The sequence below is a fragment of the Panulirus ornatus genome, chromosome 14, assembly GCF_036320965.1.
Source record: "Panulirus ornatus isolate Po-2019 chromosome 14, ASM3632096v1, whole genome shotgun sequence".
NCBI classification, from domain to species: domain Eukaryota; kingdom Metazoa; phylum Arthropoda; class Malacostraca; order Decapoda; family Palinuridae; genus Panulirus; species Panulirus ornatus.
The window spans coordinates 64,058,714-64,079,556 of NC_092237.1; the positions used below are offsets into that span (position 1 = coordinate 64,058,714).

The window sequence follows — 20,843 nt, forward strand, 5'->3', positions numbered from 1 at the left end:
GTGTATATATATATATATATATATATATATATATATATATATATATATATATATATATATATATATATATATATATATATATATATATATCTATATATATATATATATATATATACTCATCATCACTCCAAACCACTCCTCGCCACCCCACTCCACCAATCACCGCCCTTCATCACCCATCAACTCTCCTCATCACTTTTAACCACACTCTCATCACCTATCACCTCCCCTCATCAAACAGCATAATCCTTCACCCTCCTCCTAATCACCCATCACCTCATTCTCACCACCCATCAGCTCCTCCCACCATCACCACCCCCTTATCACCTATAACCACCCCTCACTATCCAACACTGTCCCATACCACCACCAATCACCATCCTTAACCACCCATAACCCCGTCTCACCACTCATCACTGCCCCTCACCCCTCCTTTGTCCTTCCCTTCACCGGTCCTCAGTGATGACTGCCTCCCACCTCCCCTCACTATGGTCATGACATCTCTTTACATTTCACAGCTTCCCTGTCCCCTCCATTGCCCTTTACTCATCACTCGCCCCATCCATCACTAATTCCTTTACCCTGCAAGCCACTCCGCTCCACTCCAGCCATCATTCCAGCCCCCGTCAATCATTGCCCAAACCCGCCCTTCACCACCTGCATCCACCCTTCACTGCCCATCGCTTCCCTGCCCCTTACCACACGGCCCCGTCCTGCCCCTTACCGCCTGATCCAGCTTGTTACAACTCAGGCGCCACCCCCCCCCCCCCTGCCCAGCCCCGCACCACAATGCCCCGCCTATCCCTTACCAACAGGCCCCACCCCTCACAGACTAGCCTTGCCCCGCCCCTTACCGACCGGTCCCACCCATCACAGCCCAGCCCCGCCCCACACTACCCCGTCCCGCACTGCCCCGCCCCTCACCACCTTGCCTTCTAATGAACAATAAGGTCCCCGTGTGGGTTATTCATCACAAGACTGGCAGCGAGGCTTAGCCCGGCCACACTGTTAACTATGCAACTCTGCCCGCACGCTACCTCCTCCCCCGCTTTCTGTCTCTGTCTGTCTATCTGTCTGTCTGTCTGTCTGTCTCTCTCTCTCTCTCTCTCTCTCTCTCTCTCTCTCTCTCTCTCTCTCTCTCTCTCTCTCTCTCTCTTTTGTCTCTTCAAACATATATGTTCCAGTCTTATGCTTTCTAACTATACGCTTTCTTGTCTCTTCTCATCCTTACCCTTCCCTCAATCCGTCCTCTCTCTCCGTTCCTCTCTCAAAGTCCTCTTCCATTCTTCCTCTTCCCGCCCTCTCTCTCTCTCTCTCTCTCTCTCTCTCTCTCTCTCTCTCTCTCTCTCTCTCTCTCTCTCTCTCGCTCTCCCTATTCACCGTCTCGTGCCCTCCTAGCCCCAGGCGGGTGCTGGGCAGCTGGTAATCAGGAGGCCTGACAGATGGATCCCGGGTCATATGCCTTCCCCGTGATGGCTCCTGCACCATCACTTCCTAAATCCTCCCTGAAAAATGATTTGTTGCACGCACTTTGTCAGCTTGATGAAGGAGCAGCCATTGAAAATTTCCCAAATCTCTTTTACCAGACGACCTAACCCCACCCTACCCGAGACTATCCCCAGAATGATTAAGTAAATGATTTACACACACACACACACACACACACACACACACACTCTCTCTCTCTCTCTCTCTCTCTCTCTCTCTCTCTCTCTCTCTCTCTCTCTCTCTCTCTCTCTCTCTCTCTCTGTAGCCTAAGCCACGTGCCTAGTTATAAGTCAGCCCCAAGGGGAGTATGAATGCTTGGCTCGGATGAGAATAATAAAAAGTAAGATAGAAGAGGAGAGAAAGAGGGGGAAGATACGGAAACAAAATGAGATCGGCAAAAGAGAATGAATATAGAGAGGAAAAAACCTTAAAATAATGATGATGAAAATGAAGGCAGTCAAAATATAATACGGGGAAGGTTAAGACAGAGGAGTCACAGAAAGAAAGATGAAGAAGGACGAGATGGATAAGAAACGAAAGGAAGAAAGGTGGAGGAAAAGGAAGACGAAGTGATAATTACTTGTGTAATCATCACAAAGTTTTCAGAGTCGGGATCTGTATGGTGTGGGAGGCGGTCCCTTGACCATCGAGAACCTGCTATCAGTCCCCATGCCCGTTCCACCAAGTTCCACGTTATCATCAGGCCTATCGGGCTCCATGCCTGTCCCACCAGTCCCCACGTCCAACCCAGTAGTGACCGTGCCCGTCCCACCAAATCCCACACCTACGTGAGCCCAACCAGCTTTCTCGTCTGCACCAGACCCACTCTCGTTTCACGCCTGCCTAACTCCTTGCTCATTCAACCACAGGTCTGCTTTAACTGATCGTTCGATGAATTCTTAACGCTAATGTAATAAATGTCACCTGTCGTTAGCACTTTTATTTCCCGTAACACAGACCGACCACACAACGGAGGTGGACGGTGTATGGGACTCATATTTTGGGCTGCTGTTGTTGTGATTAATTCATACTACTCAATTATAGATTGTAGAGGTCGGGAGTAGACACTGGTGGAGGCGTTGGAGGAGAGCAAGGGTAAAAATTACCACATTTGCACTTGCCTTACGGGAACCACAGGTGTTGGTGGCCAGGAAAGAACACACACCCTGCTATCGTAATGTCTTCGATGGTGAGGTTGGCACGTTATGTGTGCAGTGCTTGTGGAGCCCCTGATACATTAGACAAGTGAAAAATGCTAATATTTTCGTTCTCATCTGTGCAACTACACCGTAATGGCAACGGAAAAAAGTGTAAAAGTTGTTCATGTTTAATGAGTTAATCGTTTACCGGTTTAGGTCAGATGGGTTCAAAGTGCCAAAGTGATATTGATACCAAAACCAGGAATGCTAGAAAACACAACCCGTAGAACTACTGCCCATTTCCTCCTAAAAGTCCCACGAAAACATTTTGAATTATAACTTTAGACCAAGAGGGCACCTTGAAACAACAACCTCTATCAACCAAATTAATACGGAGAGGTTTAAGCACCACCTCACCACTTGTGACTGCAGCAGTAAAAGATTGCTATTTCCAGAGAACAATGAACAAACTGTGCAATTATACAAAATGACATAAGCAAAGCCTTTGGCACAGTATGGACTAACGGTCTACAATATAGTCTACTACAACTATGGACGCCTGACACCACAAAAAGACTACTGAGTCATTTTCTAAACCAACCCACCGCAGAAATCAACTCTGCGGCGTCACCCAAAATTCCTCTACTAATTTCAGTACCCCAGGGCAGCGTCCAACTACCATCACTATTCATGATATGAACAGCTTACAATCCCCCACCAGCTGGTGCCATGAGCAGAGACATCCATGCTGATGACGCTCCGTAGATTTTTGTGTCGAACAACTTATTCCCAGAGCATACTTGTTTAGTACATTTAGAGGCAACCTGACGAAACAAATTAGTAAATGACTGGAAGATAAAGACAAACACAAACATGACTACCACAGAAACGCCTCGAAGAATAAACACCAACGACATAATCGCAGAAAATAGCAAGACAGCGCGCAAGAAGAGTTACAATATTCTAGGTAATACATTGACATCAAGATATTTGATTATAGATCACAATAATAAGAGATCTTCAAGAGAAAAAGCGGTCATAAGCAATCTGTATAGATTCTGGCAGCTTCCAAGGAACCAAGAATTATTCTTAGTATAAACCACCTCACGTACTCCAATGTTTCCAGTCTCCAAATCACACATGCTGAACTAAAGAGGATACAAAACAAGGATCTATGATTCTTCATAAAAGATAATTACCCCTATACTGAACACACCGTAGAAGAGTAAAGATTAAACCTGTCGGCTCATAACTAAGAAAGTGTGGTAGACTTGAAGACAATGATGATAGAAATTACACACAAATCTGAGATCTCGACAATAGGAAAAACTTGGGAATACCATTAGTCCCCTCGAAGCCTCAAAGCACCCTAGAGTCAACGGTCATTCATCGAAATTCACAATGAACAATGTTTAGCTTAGCTCACTGAATCTTCCAAATACCAAAGATACATATGAATACATACAAACACCCAGAGTTCCGGGGGTAAACAATAAGGTACCAAAAACACGTCTCCAGAGAATCACTCACAAACATCAAAAAACATTGTCATACACCAGTATTAATCTTCTTCAGTATTTCAAACGACCCCTTCCCCTGTCCTACCTCTTCTTCCTCTCCTCTGATCAGCCTATTAAAGAAAAAAGTGTTGATGCAGCACAGTGTGCGCGTCGCAGTCTGGCAGCGTCACCTGAGTGATGTCGTCAAGGATGGAGAACTGGTCCAGCCATATGGATGAATTCCTTTGGTGTCTTTGAGCTTTGCTTGGCCCTTGGAGAGCTGGCAGAGGGGTAGAGGAGATAGAGAGCTTGTAGGGTAAGGTAAAAAGAACAGGCGGGAGAAAGGGTGAAATGGGAGGGTGAAAGGGGTAGATGCAAGGGAATCTATGAAGTGAGGGTGAGGCAGGGAGGTGAAGTAGGAAAGGTGACGGTGAGGCAGGGAGGTGAGAAGGGAAGGGTATAGTATGCGTGAGGATGGTGAAGATGATGGGGCTGTTACAGTATGACCCAAACTTTAGTATTCAAATCTCTCACAAACTAGCGCGAGAATGTCGTCAGAATGGGGCTTCTCCCTCTATACCTGCCACAGGTTCCCAGCATTGTTTAAGAGCTACAGCTTTTACAACAGTGGGAAACATTTACAGTACAGTTACATTTACAACATTAGTTACATCTGCTACGGTATATATACATCAACTTCACTACAGCTATGTCAACTACAATTCGGCAACAGCTACCGCAGCACAGCTGCAATTAGCACAGTTTAGTTATATCATTTAAAGTACAGTTACACTCACTACAATGCAGAAATATACGTTACAGTCACACCGACTACATCATTATCATATTTACTACTTTACACTACACTGTAGTTATACTACAGCTACATTCACTATATTACAGTTACTTCTTTTTTAGTGTTGCCACGTCTGCTACAGCAAAGGTACATTTACAATTATAACATTTCGTTCAGTACAACGAAATCAGCCACAACATGGATACATCTGCTACAGTAGTTATGCCTCCTACAGTACAGCACATATACTGCATCACATATACGTCTATTACATTGCAGCCAGATTTACGCAGTCACATCTACTACAACATAGGTACAGCTTTTACATTAGTTACATCTACTACAACACAGTCAGATCCACTACAATACACTGGTTTTCACTGTAAACCAAGAGATACTCAGAGTAAAACTTTAGATAGTGCTGCTAACTTCCAGTTCCCTTTTTCCTTGCTCCATATTCATTCCGAAAGTTCCATCGTTCATAACATCCAATGATCCAGAAGGAGAAAAAGTGAGAGAACCTTCAAATTCCAGTAAATATAAAAGTTATACTGGGTTCTCTCTCGAGGGAGAGTTTCCTCACAATGTACAGGTTTGTCAAAGAAGATAGTGCCCCTTTCCTAGGTCTTTCCTCACCAATAAGATGGTACAAGTAGTACAAAATCTTTTCACTGAGAACTTGCGTTGAGGATGATAAGCTGAGCAGAACCTTATGATGAGGAGGGCAATCTGTGCAGGAGCTTATGATGGGGTGGTAATCTGTGCAGGAGCTTGTGTTGGTGAGGACAAGCAGTGCAGGAGCGTATGATGTGGAGGACAAGCTGTGCAGGAGCTCATGATGGTGAAGACAAGCTGTACAGGAGTTTATGATGGGGAGGGCAAGCTGTACAGGAGCTTGTGATGGGGAGGACAAGCTGTGCAGGAGCTTATGAAGGAGAAGACAAGCTGTGCAGGAACTTGTGATGGGGAGGACAAGCTGTGCAGGAGCTTGTGATGAGGAGGGCAAGTTGTGCAGGACCTTATGAGGTCGAGGACAAGCTGTGCAGGATCTTATGATGGAAAGGGCAAGCTGTGTAGGAGCTTGCGATGAGGCGAGTGTTCAAACTACAGATAAAGAAGTTTGCTGAGTATACCTGGTATGCTGAATGGGAGGGTATTGATTGGGAGGGTGAAAGTATGCACAGAGCAACAGACTGGGGAGGAACAGTGGTTTCAGAAGTGCTAAAGGATGTGTGGATCAGGTGCTTGCTTTAGAAAATGTGCGATGAATATTTACAAAAACAAATGGATTTGCATGTGGCATTTATGATCTGGAAAAGGTGTATGGTAGAGTTAATAGAGGATTTATAGGTCTTAAGAATATCAGGTGTGGGTGGAAAGTTACTAGAAGTGGTTAGAAGTTTTTATCAAGGAAGTAAGGTTTATCTACGAGTAGGAAGAGAGGAGAGTGAATGGTTCCAGATGAAGGATGGTCTGCGGCAGGATGTGTAATGTCACCACGGTTGTTTGATTTGTTTATAAATGGGGTGCTGAGGGAGGTAAATGCAAGGGTCTTGGAGAGAGGGGAGAGTTTGCCGTCTGTGGGGGATGAGGGGGGCCTGGAAAACGAGTCAGTTGTTGTTTGCTGATGATACAGCAATGGTGGCAGATTCGCGTGAGAAACTGCAGAAATTGGTGACTGAGTTTGGGAGAGTGTGTGAAAGGAGGAAGTTGAGAGTAAATGTGAATAAGAGCAAGGTTATTAGGTTTAGCATGGTTTGGAGGAAGTGAAGTGTTTTAGATATTTGGGAGTGGATATGACAGCGAATGGAACCATGCAAACGGAAGTGAACCATGGGATAGGTGAGGGGGCTAAGGTTCTGAGTGCGATGAAGAATATGTGGAAGGAGAAAATGTTATCTGGGAGGGAGAAAATGGGTATGTTTGAAGGAATAGTAGTCTCTACTATACCATATGGATGCGAGACATTAGCTATAGATAGGGTGGAGAAGGGTGGATGTATTGGAAATGAAACGTTTGGAGATAGTATGTAGTGTGAAGTGGTTTGATCAAGTAAGTAATGAAAGAGTAAGAGAGATGTGTGGTAATAAAAAGAGTGTGGTTGAGAGAGCAGAAGAGGGTGTGTTGAAATAGTCTGGACGTATGGAGAGAATGAGTGAGGAAACGTTGATCACGTCATTCTATAACAATCTTAAGGAATTATGATAACTAACATTCACTGTGGTCCTCTTTGAATCTTTATCAGAATCTTTTTTTCCATCAAGGTTGTTGTTCAGGAAAAATGAAAGATATTAAAGTAATTTCTTAAAGGTCGTGAATTCATATGTATACAAAGGACTTCATACAAAATAAGATTAGATATAATTTTCTCAGTATACGAGTGAACCCCAGAGTCTTGCAATCTTCATACACACTTACCCTGAAGCAATTTCTAAAAACGAGCTCGGGATATTTTTTCTTGGAATATTTCGCACGATTTAAAGGCGTCTTTCTGAACATTTAAAGGCCATGAAATGTGAGTAATACGACATGACACTATAATCCATACCTACACAGAAACTGCATAAAAACGTCCTTTCTTGTCACAAATATATATATATATATATATATATATATATATATATATATATATATATATATATATATATATATATATATATTCATTTATTTTCATTTTGCTTTGTCGCTGTCTCCCGCGTTAGCAAGGTAGCGCAAGGAAACAGACGAAAGAATGGCCAAACCCGCCCACATGCACATGTATATACATACACGTCCACACACGCAAATATACATACCTATACATCTCAATGTACACATATATATACACACACAGACATATACATATATACACATGTACATAATTTATACTGTCTGCCTTTATTTGTTCCCATCGCCACCTCGCCACACATGGAATAACAACCCCCTTCCCCCTCATGTGTGCGAGGTAGCGCTAGGAAAAGACACCAAAGGCCCCATTCGTTCACACTCAGTCTCTAGCTGTCATGTAATAATGCAGCGAAACCATAGCTCCCTTTCCACATCCAGGCCCCACAGAACTTTCCATGGTTTACCCCAGACGCTTCACATGCCCTGGTTCAATCCATTGACAGCACGTCGACCCCGGTATACCACATCGTTCCAATTCGCTCTATTCCTTGCAAGCCTTTCACCCTCCTGCATGTTCAGGCCCCGATCACTCAAAATCTTTTTCACTCCATCTTTCCACCTAAAATTTGGTCTCCCACTTCTCCTCGTTCCCTCCACCTCCGACACATTTATCCTCTTGGTCAATCTTTCCTCACTCATTTTCTCCATGTGACCAAACCATTTCAAAACCCCCTCTTCTGCTCTCTCAACCACACTCTTTTTATTTCCACACATCTCTCTTACCCTTACATTACTTACTCGATCAAACCACCTCACACCACATATTGTCCTCAAACATCTCATTTCCAGCACATCCACCCTCCTGCGCACAACTCTATCCATAGCCCATGCCTCGCAACCATACAACATTGTTGGAACCACTGTTCCTTCAAACATACCCATTTTTGCTTTCCGAGATAATGTTCTCGACTTCCACACATTCTTCAAGGCTCCCAGAATTTTCGCCCCCTCCCCCACCCTATGATTCACTTCCGCTTCCATGGTTCCATCCGCTGCCAGATTCACTCCCAGATATCTAAAACACTTTACTTCCTCCAGTTTTTCTCCATTCAAACTTACCTCCCAATTGACTTGACCCTCAACCCTACTGTACCAGGGAACTATGATGATAGTGACGAGGGAACTATGATGATAGTGACGAGGGAACTATGATGATAGTGACGAGGGAACTATGATGATAGTGACGAGGGAACTATGATGATAGTGACGAGGGAACTATGATGATAGTGACGAGGGAACTATGATGATAGTGACGAGGGAACTATGATGATAGTGACGAGGGAACTATGATGATAGTGACGAGGGAACTATGACGATAGTGACGAGGGAACTATAATGATAGTGACGAGGGAACTATGATGATAGTGACGAGGGAACTATGATGATAATGATGAATTCCTGTTGATGCTGGAGAGGATGACGATTATAGAGATGATGACGAGGATGTTTAGGGTACTTTGATGACGACAAGTTGATCAGAAGTAGTGATGATAATGTTGGCATGATTAATGTGTTTCCAAAGGTACAAATAACGAGGAAAATGAAGAAATACTTTATCAAAGAAAAGTATCAGATATAATTCAGTATAAAATTGTAAAGAATAAACGGAACCAGGAAGGAGAGAAGGACGAATTGATTAGTTAACGACCGAAATTTAGACCATATGAACAGAAGATCACTGACCTCAGGGCAGACAGGAAGAAAAACAAGTGCCAAAAGAAAATCTTGATTTAAGATTGTGGGAATATTCTCCTCTGGCAGCATCTTCACGTCTCCCATTTTGTGTGTGTTTCCTCCCAGCATTACTAGACGACTCCGCATCCATTGTGAAATAATATAATAAACTCCCTGATCTGTTACCATACATTTGTCTGGATGGTACGAAGGTGAGACAAGATGGGTTACTGACAACGAGAGACACTGATAGGTTAGTGCGATCCAGAAAAATTTCCAGTTTGATTTCAAAGGAGAAACGAAAATACACCCCAATCAATTTTCTTTTTTCGAATAGACAAAGAAAATCTGCAGAAGGGTTAAACAAACTTCAGGCTTCAGGTTTCCAATCAGCAGAAGTCATGGTTTTCCACAAGGCAGTTGTTTGGCTGCAAGACTGATGCCGCTTTGGAACGTGGAAATGTTTCCATAAACCCAAACTGCAGAATGGTATCAAGGCCCGAGTGTAACTGCTGAAGTGTTCACTAATGTCGGCACATTCCGTCAGGTTCATTGTACTTTAATGGTCTTCCTTCAGAATGAACAGAACGTTTGACACAGCTGTTCACGAAAGCTCAAAGTTCATAAGAGAAGTAAAATAAGTTTTCGAAACGCGTTACACGAAGCTACTCATCAATGCGAATGTACCATGTACTGCAAGCGCTAGCAAGTGTTCACGTAGTTTACTTCCGAGTGCGACACCAAATTTAGAACACCTCTGGATGACCTGAATGTAACGCATTTGGACGGAGTGAACGAAATGTTATGAAGCAGGATTCATGTGGCATGGAACCCTTTGACTGTTGAGTCGGCAGCCAGCGGTGAGCGACGCGATGGATTGATTAGTTCCTTTGTGGTCACGAAAATACAGATATAGTTTGTTATTTAAGAGCTACGAAGGCGTTAGTCTGGCTGAGGAATAGGAGTATGAGGAAATACAGGGATATGATGAAATGGTCGGAGGCCAATATTTAGAAAATGAGAAAATGAAAATAATCCAGGCAAACATTAAAAAGGCAATGTAGAAAGAAACAATGCAAATGAACGATACTGAGAACAAACATTAGTGGCATGACTCCCTCTTCCCCCTTAATGACTAACTGTATTTGCAGGCAATAAGGAAGGAAGATAACTGCACACCTTGACAGATTTCCAGAGGAAGGGAAAGATAATGCAATCGTGGCACGCTAACAGAAAAATGGTTAGCCTTTCTTGACAATACATACGTGAACTCAGTGCAGAGCAAGCATGGATCATATAGTTTCTCCATTTGTACTCTGTGTCAATTAATCCAGTATCTACACAAGCGCAAATTCCATCCAAGTATTTGCAGCATAACTCAGTAACCCTGACCTGGGTCCGTGGTGACCATGTCGTTCTGGAACGAATAAGAGGTTTCGCGACCGTATCTGTAATTGATAGATATTTAATCAATTTTTTTTCTTTTTTAGAATTATATTTGCTGCCGCTTTAAATCTTTTCATCATCACCGGTGCACTCGTAGGCTCGACCCAACAGAGAAACAACTTAAGAAATACTTCTCACTTTAGTGTCTGACGTTTCTCAATGCACTGATGAAAGTGTAATGGACAAAGACAAACATGAAAACAAATAAATCAGTAAGTATGCTGAGTAGAGCGTGTTTTGTATCAACCTCTTCTGCAGGCGTTAGGTCTCCTCATCTCCTCATCTAGTAAAGTTTTCATCACCTCATCTACAGATGTAGGTTCTCTTCACCTCACTTAAGAGTTAGGTCTCAACACAAACCTCATCTACAGGCACTGGATCACCTCATCACCCTTCACCTGCAGGTGTTTGGTTTCCTTATTACATTGTTAAGTTATTCTAATGCTTCAGTGCGCAAAATTTTGATTCTACTGAATATTTCTCGTTAATTCTATCGTCTGGACATGAACTTCACCTTCTCGGCTTCCTTCTTGCGAAGGCTTACATAACTTCACCAGTCCTGAGACAATTACATTCTTTATGTTTCAAACTAAAGCAGACAAAGGCGGTGACTTTTCATAAATTGTGAAAACGACTGCGCTGGCAAGAGTTACGGCTGTAAGAATAAAGTGTCACAGATATTGTTATCAACACCCAGTCTAACATTTTCTTTATGCACATCATCAGTCACACTGCTCTGAAAATTGAGATGAAGTTTCGTATTCATTCTCATCTATGACTTCGTTATGTCCAGCTCAGAAATGCACGTGATTTTCTGCGTGAATCTGAATTTGTTCTTTAAAACTTTATAACAAAAACAAATATTCTCTGTAAAGCCTGTGTACCATTACTGCTCACAACAAACTCGTGTTCTCCGACGGTTGACTCACCCAAGTGTGGAGGTACAAGTTACTGGCCACAAGTATAACTCCGCCACAGACCTGGTGTCCAGAGAGTTATGTCATTCACTGGAGGTTTTTGGTGTAGTTTACCTTTGCCACGAAGGAAAGAGAAATACATCGAATGCCAAACACATCTAGTGGACTTTCAGCAGAAGAGGGCGATGAAGTGCATAAGGGCATAAGATGATGGAATGACCGTCATACCTAGATCGGTATCGGCAATGAAAAACTTTCAGAGCTGAGCTGTCGAAATGCTTAATATTTCCCAGTATCTACCGGTTCCAGAGAAGAAATGAACTAGACGGTCTGAAGTGTCCATGTGACACTCATGCAAACTCTCGTGTCTGTCATACCTGGTCCCAGCACTAGTCGCGCTACCAGTCTTTATCTCCAGTTCCGGATGGTCAACAACAGGTCAGTGTCAGATGACTATAATGGCGTAGCGATATGAGATTTGCCCTGTTTGGAAGCGTTAAATATCTCATGCAGCGAAAATTTCAGTATTAAGTTCATCGCCCCACATAGTTAGTCCAATGTGACGGCGCTCAAAACGAATCCATTGACAATACTGAATCGTACAGAGCATCAGTAATGTTTTCCATTTACACTCGTATCTAGGACGTCCTCATTCTGCATTTTTTATACAAAGAAAAACTACTTTGGTAGGGCATGTGATGAATTTGTATACATGTAGGAAGAATTAACCGCAGAGACGAGATAAACACGACGACGAGAGTTTGAACCCCGTCCTGTTTGTGTGGCTCTCTGTGAGTGATCTACCTAGAACAGAGGCCATGGAATATTTCAGGTAGAGTGCCATACCTCACATTACAATGTTACCTGTATTGATTGTGATCTTGCTCAATAATGAAGGGTTATCAAGGCATCACGGCAAAATCCAAAAGAAAAAATTCAACATTTTTTGAATTATGAAAAAGAAAATCAATACTTTAACAACAATTACCAGGTGGCTGATGAAGGCTGGAAGGTCGAGCTGCTCATGCTGCTGCTGCCATGTCCATGATACATCAGCTGTTGCACCCAGAACAGTACAAGATTAAGCATGTTCTCATGCTGACTAAACCCGTGGAGTTGACTGCCACAGCCAAACTGTAACACTGAAGCGTCAACAGCAATATTGCATGAAACCAAACGTGCATAGAATATTTTTTCTTTAATGAGTAGCTTGTGATACAATAATCACTATTGGGTTAGTTGCTATAATTTATAGGAGGGAAGAGAAGACAAAGAAGATGTAGGAGGATCTGAGAGAGAGAGAGAGAGAGAGAGAGAGAGAGAGAGAGAGAGAGAGAGAGAGAGAGAGAGAGAGAGAGAGAGAGAGAGAGAGAGAGAGAGAGGACTCTCGGGGAAAATTAAGATATAAAAGACTGTATCATTAGGGTGATCTAGATCTACATATTCAGATGGAAGTTGCGACTGAGGCTGGAGGTATTGATCTGTTGCCGGCCAGTGAATGGCCAGGCAGGCCTCACGGTGATCAATTACTGGTCCACCGGATGCTAACGTCCAGTAGAGAACCAACTGAACAATCGATATATGAAATTAACTAAAGTATTGATTTAAAGACCAATAACTGAGATAACTGTATAGTTTGCGTGCTGTATGTAATCTTATCTACAACAAAAGTGAAAAGGTCACGTCGAGGTGATGTGGCCCTAACTTGAGGACTTGCAACACTGGCGGTCACTCGTCAGCTAGAGCCGACCAGATGAAGACACTGGCTGGAGCTACTGATAAATCCAAACAATAACTGCTGATGAATCTGTAGAGAGGCCTCCACCCACCCCCGCAGTGCATTATCACGTACAGGATTCCGAATTCGACTTCCGACTTGTAGTTGCCAATATTCTTCTGACTAAAAACAATTATATCCCTTAACTCATCCTCAAGAGAAAGACTAGAATTTGTGTGTTGATAGAACACATTATCTCTGCATGCAAACTTTTTCAAAAACATAGCTAAATTTTCCATCACTTTTACTGGAAAAAGTTATCTTAGAAAATTTCGACTAGCATTTGGCAACGATTTTCCCGTGTGACCGAGCGCCCGCCCGTCAGCCTCGCGGCTCCGAGCCGCGCCAGTACCGCTCAGGCAACTGTCTGGTAAACAAGTGTGATAGTTTCTCCTCAATGCAGAGGTATCGCTCTGTCTTGAAACTTCATCCCTGGATGACACATATATTCGAGAAACCTTAAGAATTACCCTAACACAACGCACCAAAGTGAGAATATACTGGATTCGTTAAAAAAGTGCAAATTATGGACATGAGTAGAACAGCATAGATTACAGATGGCTAAGTAAAGCGATACTGTGCATAGTCAGTACTCAAAGTGATATGGTACACTAAAACAAAATACAATTCTAGAATAAGTGTGCTTAATAATGAATGGAAATCTCCAGCGCGTGATCGTGCGAGCCTCTATGGTGTGCTGGAGTGCTCGGTAATCCAAGGTGAAAGCTGGACTTGTGAGATACTGCCGAGTGGTGGTTCTTTGACCAAGAGGACTTCCGGTGCAGTAACAAAACGGAAGTTGGGCAAAAAGTAACTCAGCACCGGTTATTGTGAACAAATGTTATTGGTGCAGTTATGTGTAAAGTGCAGATTATTTACTGTGCCGACATCTGTAAGGATTTTCTTTACGACTTTTGACTAAATTAACCTCATTTGTCACATGAACTCCGAGAAATACTGAGGAGTGATGGCTATAATGAGCGTTAAGTTGGATGTGCAGCATATATTCCGTTGTTAGAAACTATCTGACGAACTCTGAACTGGCTCACAATAATCATCGAGTGCACAAAGGGAATAAGTTATTACAAGCACAGGGGCCTGCAGTTCGGAGTCCTGCTACTTCAGCAGCTGTAACAAAAACCAGCCGAACCTCCAGACGCTGGCCTCGCGGAACTGTACCAATACGTATTTGAATCTTCCCTTGTGAGAACCAAAAGCTACTTTTCCTCCTACTAAAGGTTACACATTTCCCTTGTTTTAATAGAACCACAGTGGCCGTGAGTGAGTGTTGCTCCTACGACCTTTCTTCTTAGTCTATACTGAATATATCAAAAAAACAAAAACAGAGCCTCCATCTCGCGGAAGGGCTCGTCAAAGAGGCAGTTATTGTTTTTTGTTATTCGCAGAGGCTGCTGACTCGTACACCCGCCGACTATTGGTCAGAGTCGACGCTTCTGCTCGTGTGATCTCTTGGTGAAATTCACGATAACCTTACAGTACTGTTCAGTGTGTAGTTTCATCCACTTCAGCTTGTATTACTAGGTTTGTGTATATGTAGACGGACTGTGCGAACATGACAAGTAGTATGTTCCCTGTGCAGTGAACACAGTGATGCCGGATTTTCGCTCCACCTGACGGAGAGCCAGAGCGTGATGGCGTCCGTGTGGTGGAATGGGGGAGTTCTGGTGTTGGCGATGATGGTGATGAGGGTAGTTACAGCCTCCACTTGTCCCTCTGTTTGTACTTGTAGATGGAAAAATGGCAAGCAAGCTGTGGAATGCAGGAACCAGGGACTCGCCAGCGTGCCTGCCGGGATTCACTCCGACACACAGGTCCTGGACCTGACTGGTAACAACCTCCAGACTCTGTCCAGACACGCCTTTAAAAGGGCAGGCCTCATCAACCTACAGAAGGTCTACCTAAGAGACTGTAAGATTGGCCAAGTCGACCCAACTGCCTTCTCGGAGCTGACCAATCTGGTAGAATTAGACTTGAGCGAGAATCTGCTAACGGAGGTCCCTTCTTTAGCTTTTTCCCACATCCAAGCCCTGAGGGATTTAAATCTCAGGGGAAACAGACTACGAAAAATCCGTAGTGATAGCTTCGCCCACACTCCATCCTTGGTGCGCCTCGACCTTGGCTATGCGGGTATCAAAAGTGTAGCATCAGCAGCTTTTCAGCCTTTGTCACTCTTGGAAAAGATTGAATTGCAAGGAAATTATCTTTCCGAGCTTCCGCTGGCAGCTGTAAAAAGTCTGGACCGAGTGCACGATCTGGAAGTTCACGAGAATCCTTGGATGTGTGACTGCCGTGCGCTTCCGCTCTGGCGACTGCTGGAAGTGAGAGGCGTTCCCCACCCAGTGTCTCCTTCATGCACTGCCCCCCGCAGAGTTAAAGGGAACACCTTCCACATGTTGACGGAGGAAGACTTTGCTTGTCCTCCCCAGATCCTACCAGTGGGCCGCATGGTGGAGGGTGTGGCAGGGGAAAATGCAACGATCGCTTGTCCTGTAGGAGGACAGCCCCCTCCTCAGGTAATGTGGTACAAGGGAGAAGCACCTGTGGTGAATGGTTCTATTGTAGGACTGGGGCCACAACGGCTCTACGTCATTACAGAAAGCAACAAGAACTTGGTGAGCCGCTTGGTGATCACGGGAGCACAAGAGACTGATTCAGGTACATTGCGCTGTGTTGCAATAAATTCCGCAGGATCGGCTACAGCTAACTTCACTCTGGCCGTAACCATGAGAGCAGCGGCACAAACTAAGCTTGATTCGGGTCACATTGCTGGGATATCTGTGGGACTAGTGGTTCTAGCCCTCATTGTGTTGGTGGTAGGATTCTTGGTTCTGGCTCGTGCTCGTTCCCACTCCTCGCCAACACCCGTTAAGAACTCTCCCAGTACACCTCCGTCGGACGAAGCCTCCCCTATCGAGCCTAACCCCGTGCAGAAACCCCCGCGACTCACCGACCTGAACGGATCTCCGGTTGCGTACGGATCATCCACGCTCGGTAACCCAGACGTGATCAGCGAAGCGGAGCGGGCCGTGCGAGCCGTCAACGGTCATCTTCCCAACGGCTCCATCCAGGGCGTGAGTGAGGGCGGTGACTACACACGTATGGAAGGAGACTCCCTCTACCCCAGCGGGTTGTGGCCTGAAGATACCACACCCCAGGAATCTTTGGACAATAATGATCCTTCTAACGTCATCCACGAACACTTCAATCCTGGCTACATGGTCAACGATCTTGGCTACGGTGGCTATGGCCCGTTACACTCCACACCTTACCGCCCCGGGTATGACTTGCAGGAAGAATTTGATCCGCAGACCTACGGTTATCCTGCTGACTATGGGCTTCCTATTCCCGAGGCGGGGGAGGGGCGTGAACTTCGAGGAGATCCTAGAAGAAAAGACTGGAGCATGACTGATGTTCGCGGGTCACAGGATGATGGGGATTCCAGAGTCGATACCCACACCTCTAGACAGGACACATATGCATCACAGCAGGATGTGTATAGTTCCCGCCAAGATATGAAAGACGCCAGACAGGACCTGTATGGCGTCACCACTGGCCGGCCACCCGTCTACGGATACCCAGAGGAGGTGTTTGCTTCCCGTGATGACGTGCCAGAAGGTGCTGAAAGTCCACAGTGTCCAGCGGGTCCCCTAGGTGAACGGCCGTGGGTTCCAGGGTCACAGGCGCCATCCCTGGCTCGTGGGGGCGTAGCCGTCTTGCCGCCTCTCCCCAACGGCATTGCCAACCGCATCAAGGCCCGCGACTCTCCTGACGAAGGGTACCAAGAAGGCACAGAGGTGTAGCGGGGTCGCAGGGTCCGTCAAAGCGGCGGTCCCTGCTTCCTCACACCCACACGCTCCCCACGCTTCTCGTTCCCTGCTTCTCCCCACCCATCACCTCATGTCTCCTACACGTCTCGACCATCCCCTGAAAGCCACCACAGTGACCTGACGCCGTGACCTGATATGTGATGGGAGTGTCGTGACATTTTTGGTCATGACGTGTCCAGAGTTACGTGACGAGTTGCCGTGCGAGGAAGGGGTGACGTAAATAGCTTAAAAGTGTGGCTTAAGTTGCAAGGGTGGAATGTGACGGCGTGGTTTGCATTGTACTGAATCTTTGTAACTAAAACTGGTAAATTGTTAACTAATGGCCGTGATTTTTTTTTTTTTTTTTTTTTTTTGTGACGGCAGTCATTGGCAAGGCGTGTCTAATCCTAGTAGAAGCTACAACTAGTCTCAAGATGGAGTATTCTCGATCACCACAGGATCTGAATGTAAATTAAAGTGTGGCCCCACCGTAGATCCTTCGTGACGATCTTGTGGTGGGCATGTACAGAGCCGAGCCACCGTGTATGTATGGTACACAAGGTATTATTATTATTATTATTATTATTAATCATTATTATTATTATTATTAATCATTATTGATATTATTATTATTTTGACGTTATACAAGGCGTAACACCAAATCCTAGAGTGTTGTACGCCTTCTGCTGGTGTTGGACAGCCCCAGCGAAAGGTCTTGTCATGTAATTATTGTACAGGTGTACAGTATTGTATTTCTGTGTACAGGTGTACAGTATGTAGTCCTGTGTACAGGTGTACAGTATGTTGTGACTCCATGCACATGCGTACAGCCTGTAGTTGTCCTGTGTATAGGTATACAGTTTTGTAACCCTATGTGCAGGTATATTATTAGTTGTAGGTCTGTGTACAGGTGTATAGATGTGCAGTCCTGTCGAGAACTTATTGTCCTGTGCATAGATGTACAATCTGCTACAATGCCGTACCATGTACAGTTGTAGAGTCATGTCCTGTATACAGATGTTCAGCGTGTTGTAGTTCTGCTGCAGGTGTACAGTCTTGTAGTCCTGTGTGCAGATGAAGTCAACTGCAGTTCTTTGTACAGGTGTGCGTACTGTCCTCCTGTGTGCAGGTGTATAGTTTACTGTAGTCCTGTGTGCAGGTGTACAGCCAATTGTAGCCCCTGTGTACAGGTGTACAGTCTGTTGTAGCCCGTTAAGTTGATGGGGGTTATTGCCAGACTCCGCCAGCCAGTCTTGATAATAATTGTATCGTGCGTGAGGCAGCAGTGTAATCGATGTTGTCTGTTTTTCGATCCTATCAGATATACAAATTTATAATGGCGATTGTGCAGGTCGCCGACAAAACGCTATTCTGAGTATAAATGTAATATAAATGTTGATTATGAAACTCAGAGCAGACTATGAATAATGTGTTTTTTAAACGTTTAAAAGACTATACCACTCGCTTTGTTATTTCTTTACAAACTCCACCGAGCGCAAACTTAAAATAATTCCAGTGATGACCCAAGGGGCATTTTAACTTACTTCATAGACAGCATGACTAATGTTAACCATTGCCAACTATAGTGATAAGTTAAAGTGATCCTTAAATTCTCACTAAACAATGCGTCGAGGTTTGAGTGGATCATCTTATGCTGCAGTACTGTTCCCATTATCACACCAGCCTCCCCTAACATGCAGGCTCTGGTTATCCGGTCCATAGCAGCGATGACTTGGTTAACCAGGGCCTCCGTGGTCAAGAACCTGGTAAATACCAATCTTCCTTACCCAGGACTCGATCAGCCTGTGTCCTGCCAGTATCTTTGTAGCCAAAAAAATTTTAAGATTTGGTTCATCAATATCTGGGTGTCAGGACTGTCAACAGTGTTCTACTAGATGTTCGTTACCTGGTGGAGCACCATCTCTAATGTCTAGGATTCTTAACCAGCATCAGTATTGTCTACAACTAATGTAACCCATCAAGATTATCCAGTACCTGGTGAATCAGCATCTTGATCATCTAGAAACTTTGTTATCGATCGTGGATCATATTTACTCATCCCTGGCCGGGGAGGAGGCAGCACAACATCACGTGCCAAATAACAACGTCCAGGGTAATCAAGATTACCAGTCCCGGAGCCTCGGTGTACCCTCGCTAATACCCAAAGTTACGTAAAGCTTTAATTACCTAACCGCCAATTATCCAGTTCACTTGTTAACATGAATATATATATATATATATATATATATATATATATATATATATATATATATATATATATATATATATATATATACGAATATCATTAGAATCCCTACCTATACCAAGCACTGTCTTGCATCCAGCAATATCCTGAGCCCTCTCTGAACTGAATGCGAGCATAAAAGTAGGACTAGATATATAAATATGAGCAGTGACAATGAATAGGAGTTACAGTCGTTATCCAAACACGTCTTTTCTGCTTATCAAACATAATTAGACACGATTGTGCATGTGTTGCGTTTATTGTTGGGGTTCACGGCAGAGCGCTCTATATTTGTCTCCACCTACCCCCAGACGTATGCTCATTACCCATACTCTCACTGGAATAATTTGTCTGTGTTTATCAAGACCAGAACTAAAAAGAAACTATTAACAGCTTAAGTTCGTTAAGCCAAAATCAGAGCCGGACCGGATCTCAAACATACATACACTTATAGAGAAACTTTTACTGGTTTTAATTGATATATATATATATATATATATATATATATATATATATATATATATATATATATATATATATATATATATCTTTCAAACTTCGCCATTTCCCGCGTTAGCAAGGTAGCGTTAAGAACAAAGGACTGGGCCTCTGAGGGAATATCCTCACCTGACCCCCTTCTCTGTTCCTTCTTTTGGAAAATAAAAAAAAAAAAGAGGGGAGGATTTCCAGCCCCCCGCTCCCTCCCCTTTTAGTCGCCTGCTACGACATGCAGGGAATACGTGGGAAGTATTCTTTCTCCCCTATCCCCAGGGATATATATATATATATATATATATATATATATATATATATATATATATATATATATATATTATTCATTATTGATTTATTATACTTAACCGCCGTCTCGCGCGTTAGCTAGGTAGCGCAAAGAAACAGACGAGGAATGGCCCTACCCACTTACATCCACATGGATATACATAAACGCCCACACACACACACATATACATGCACATATATTTCAACGTATACATACATATACATGCACAGACATATTCATATATACACACGTACATATCCATACTTGCTGCCTTCATCCATTTTCGTTGCCACCCCGTCACACACGAAAAAGTATCCCCCTCTCCTCCCCTCCAGCGAGGCAGCGCCAGGAAGACAAAAAAGGCCACGTTCGTTCACACTCAGTCTCTAGCTGTCATGTGTAATGCACCGAAAACACAGCTCCCTTTCCACATCCAGGCCCCACAGACCTTTCCATGGTTTAACCCAGACGCTTCACACGCCCTGGTTCAATCTATTGACAGCACGTCAACCCCGGTATACCACATCTTTCCAATTCACTCTATTCCTTGCACGCCTCTCACCCTCCTGTATGTTCAGGCCCCGATC

At 44.0% G+C, this 20,843-nt stretch overlaps 1 protein-coding gene across 1 annotated transcript; it reads left to right on the plus strand.

The window, feature by feature from the left end:
- Positions 1-13,769: 13,769 nt before the first annotated feature.
- On the plus strand, positions 13,770-20,068 carry LOC139753508 (uncharacterized). Its single transcript, XM_071670157.1, has one exon. The coding sequence runs from the start codon at positions 15,056-15,058 to the stop codon at positions 17,222-17,224; it is 2,169 nt and encodes a 722-aa protein (XP_071526258.1). The 5' UTR covers positions 13,770-15,055; the 3' UTR covers positions 17,225-20,068.
- Positions 20,069-20,843: the final 775 nt, after the last annotated feature.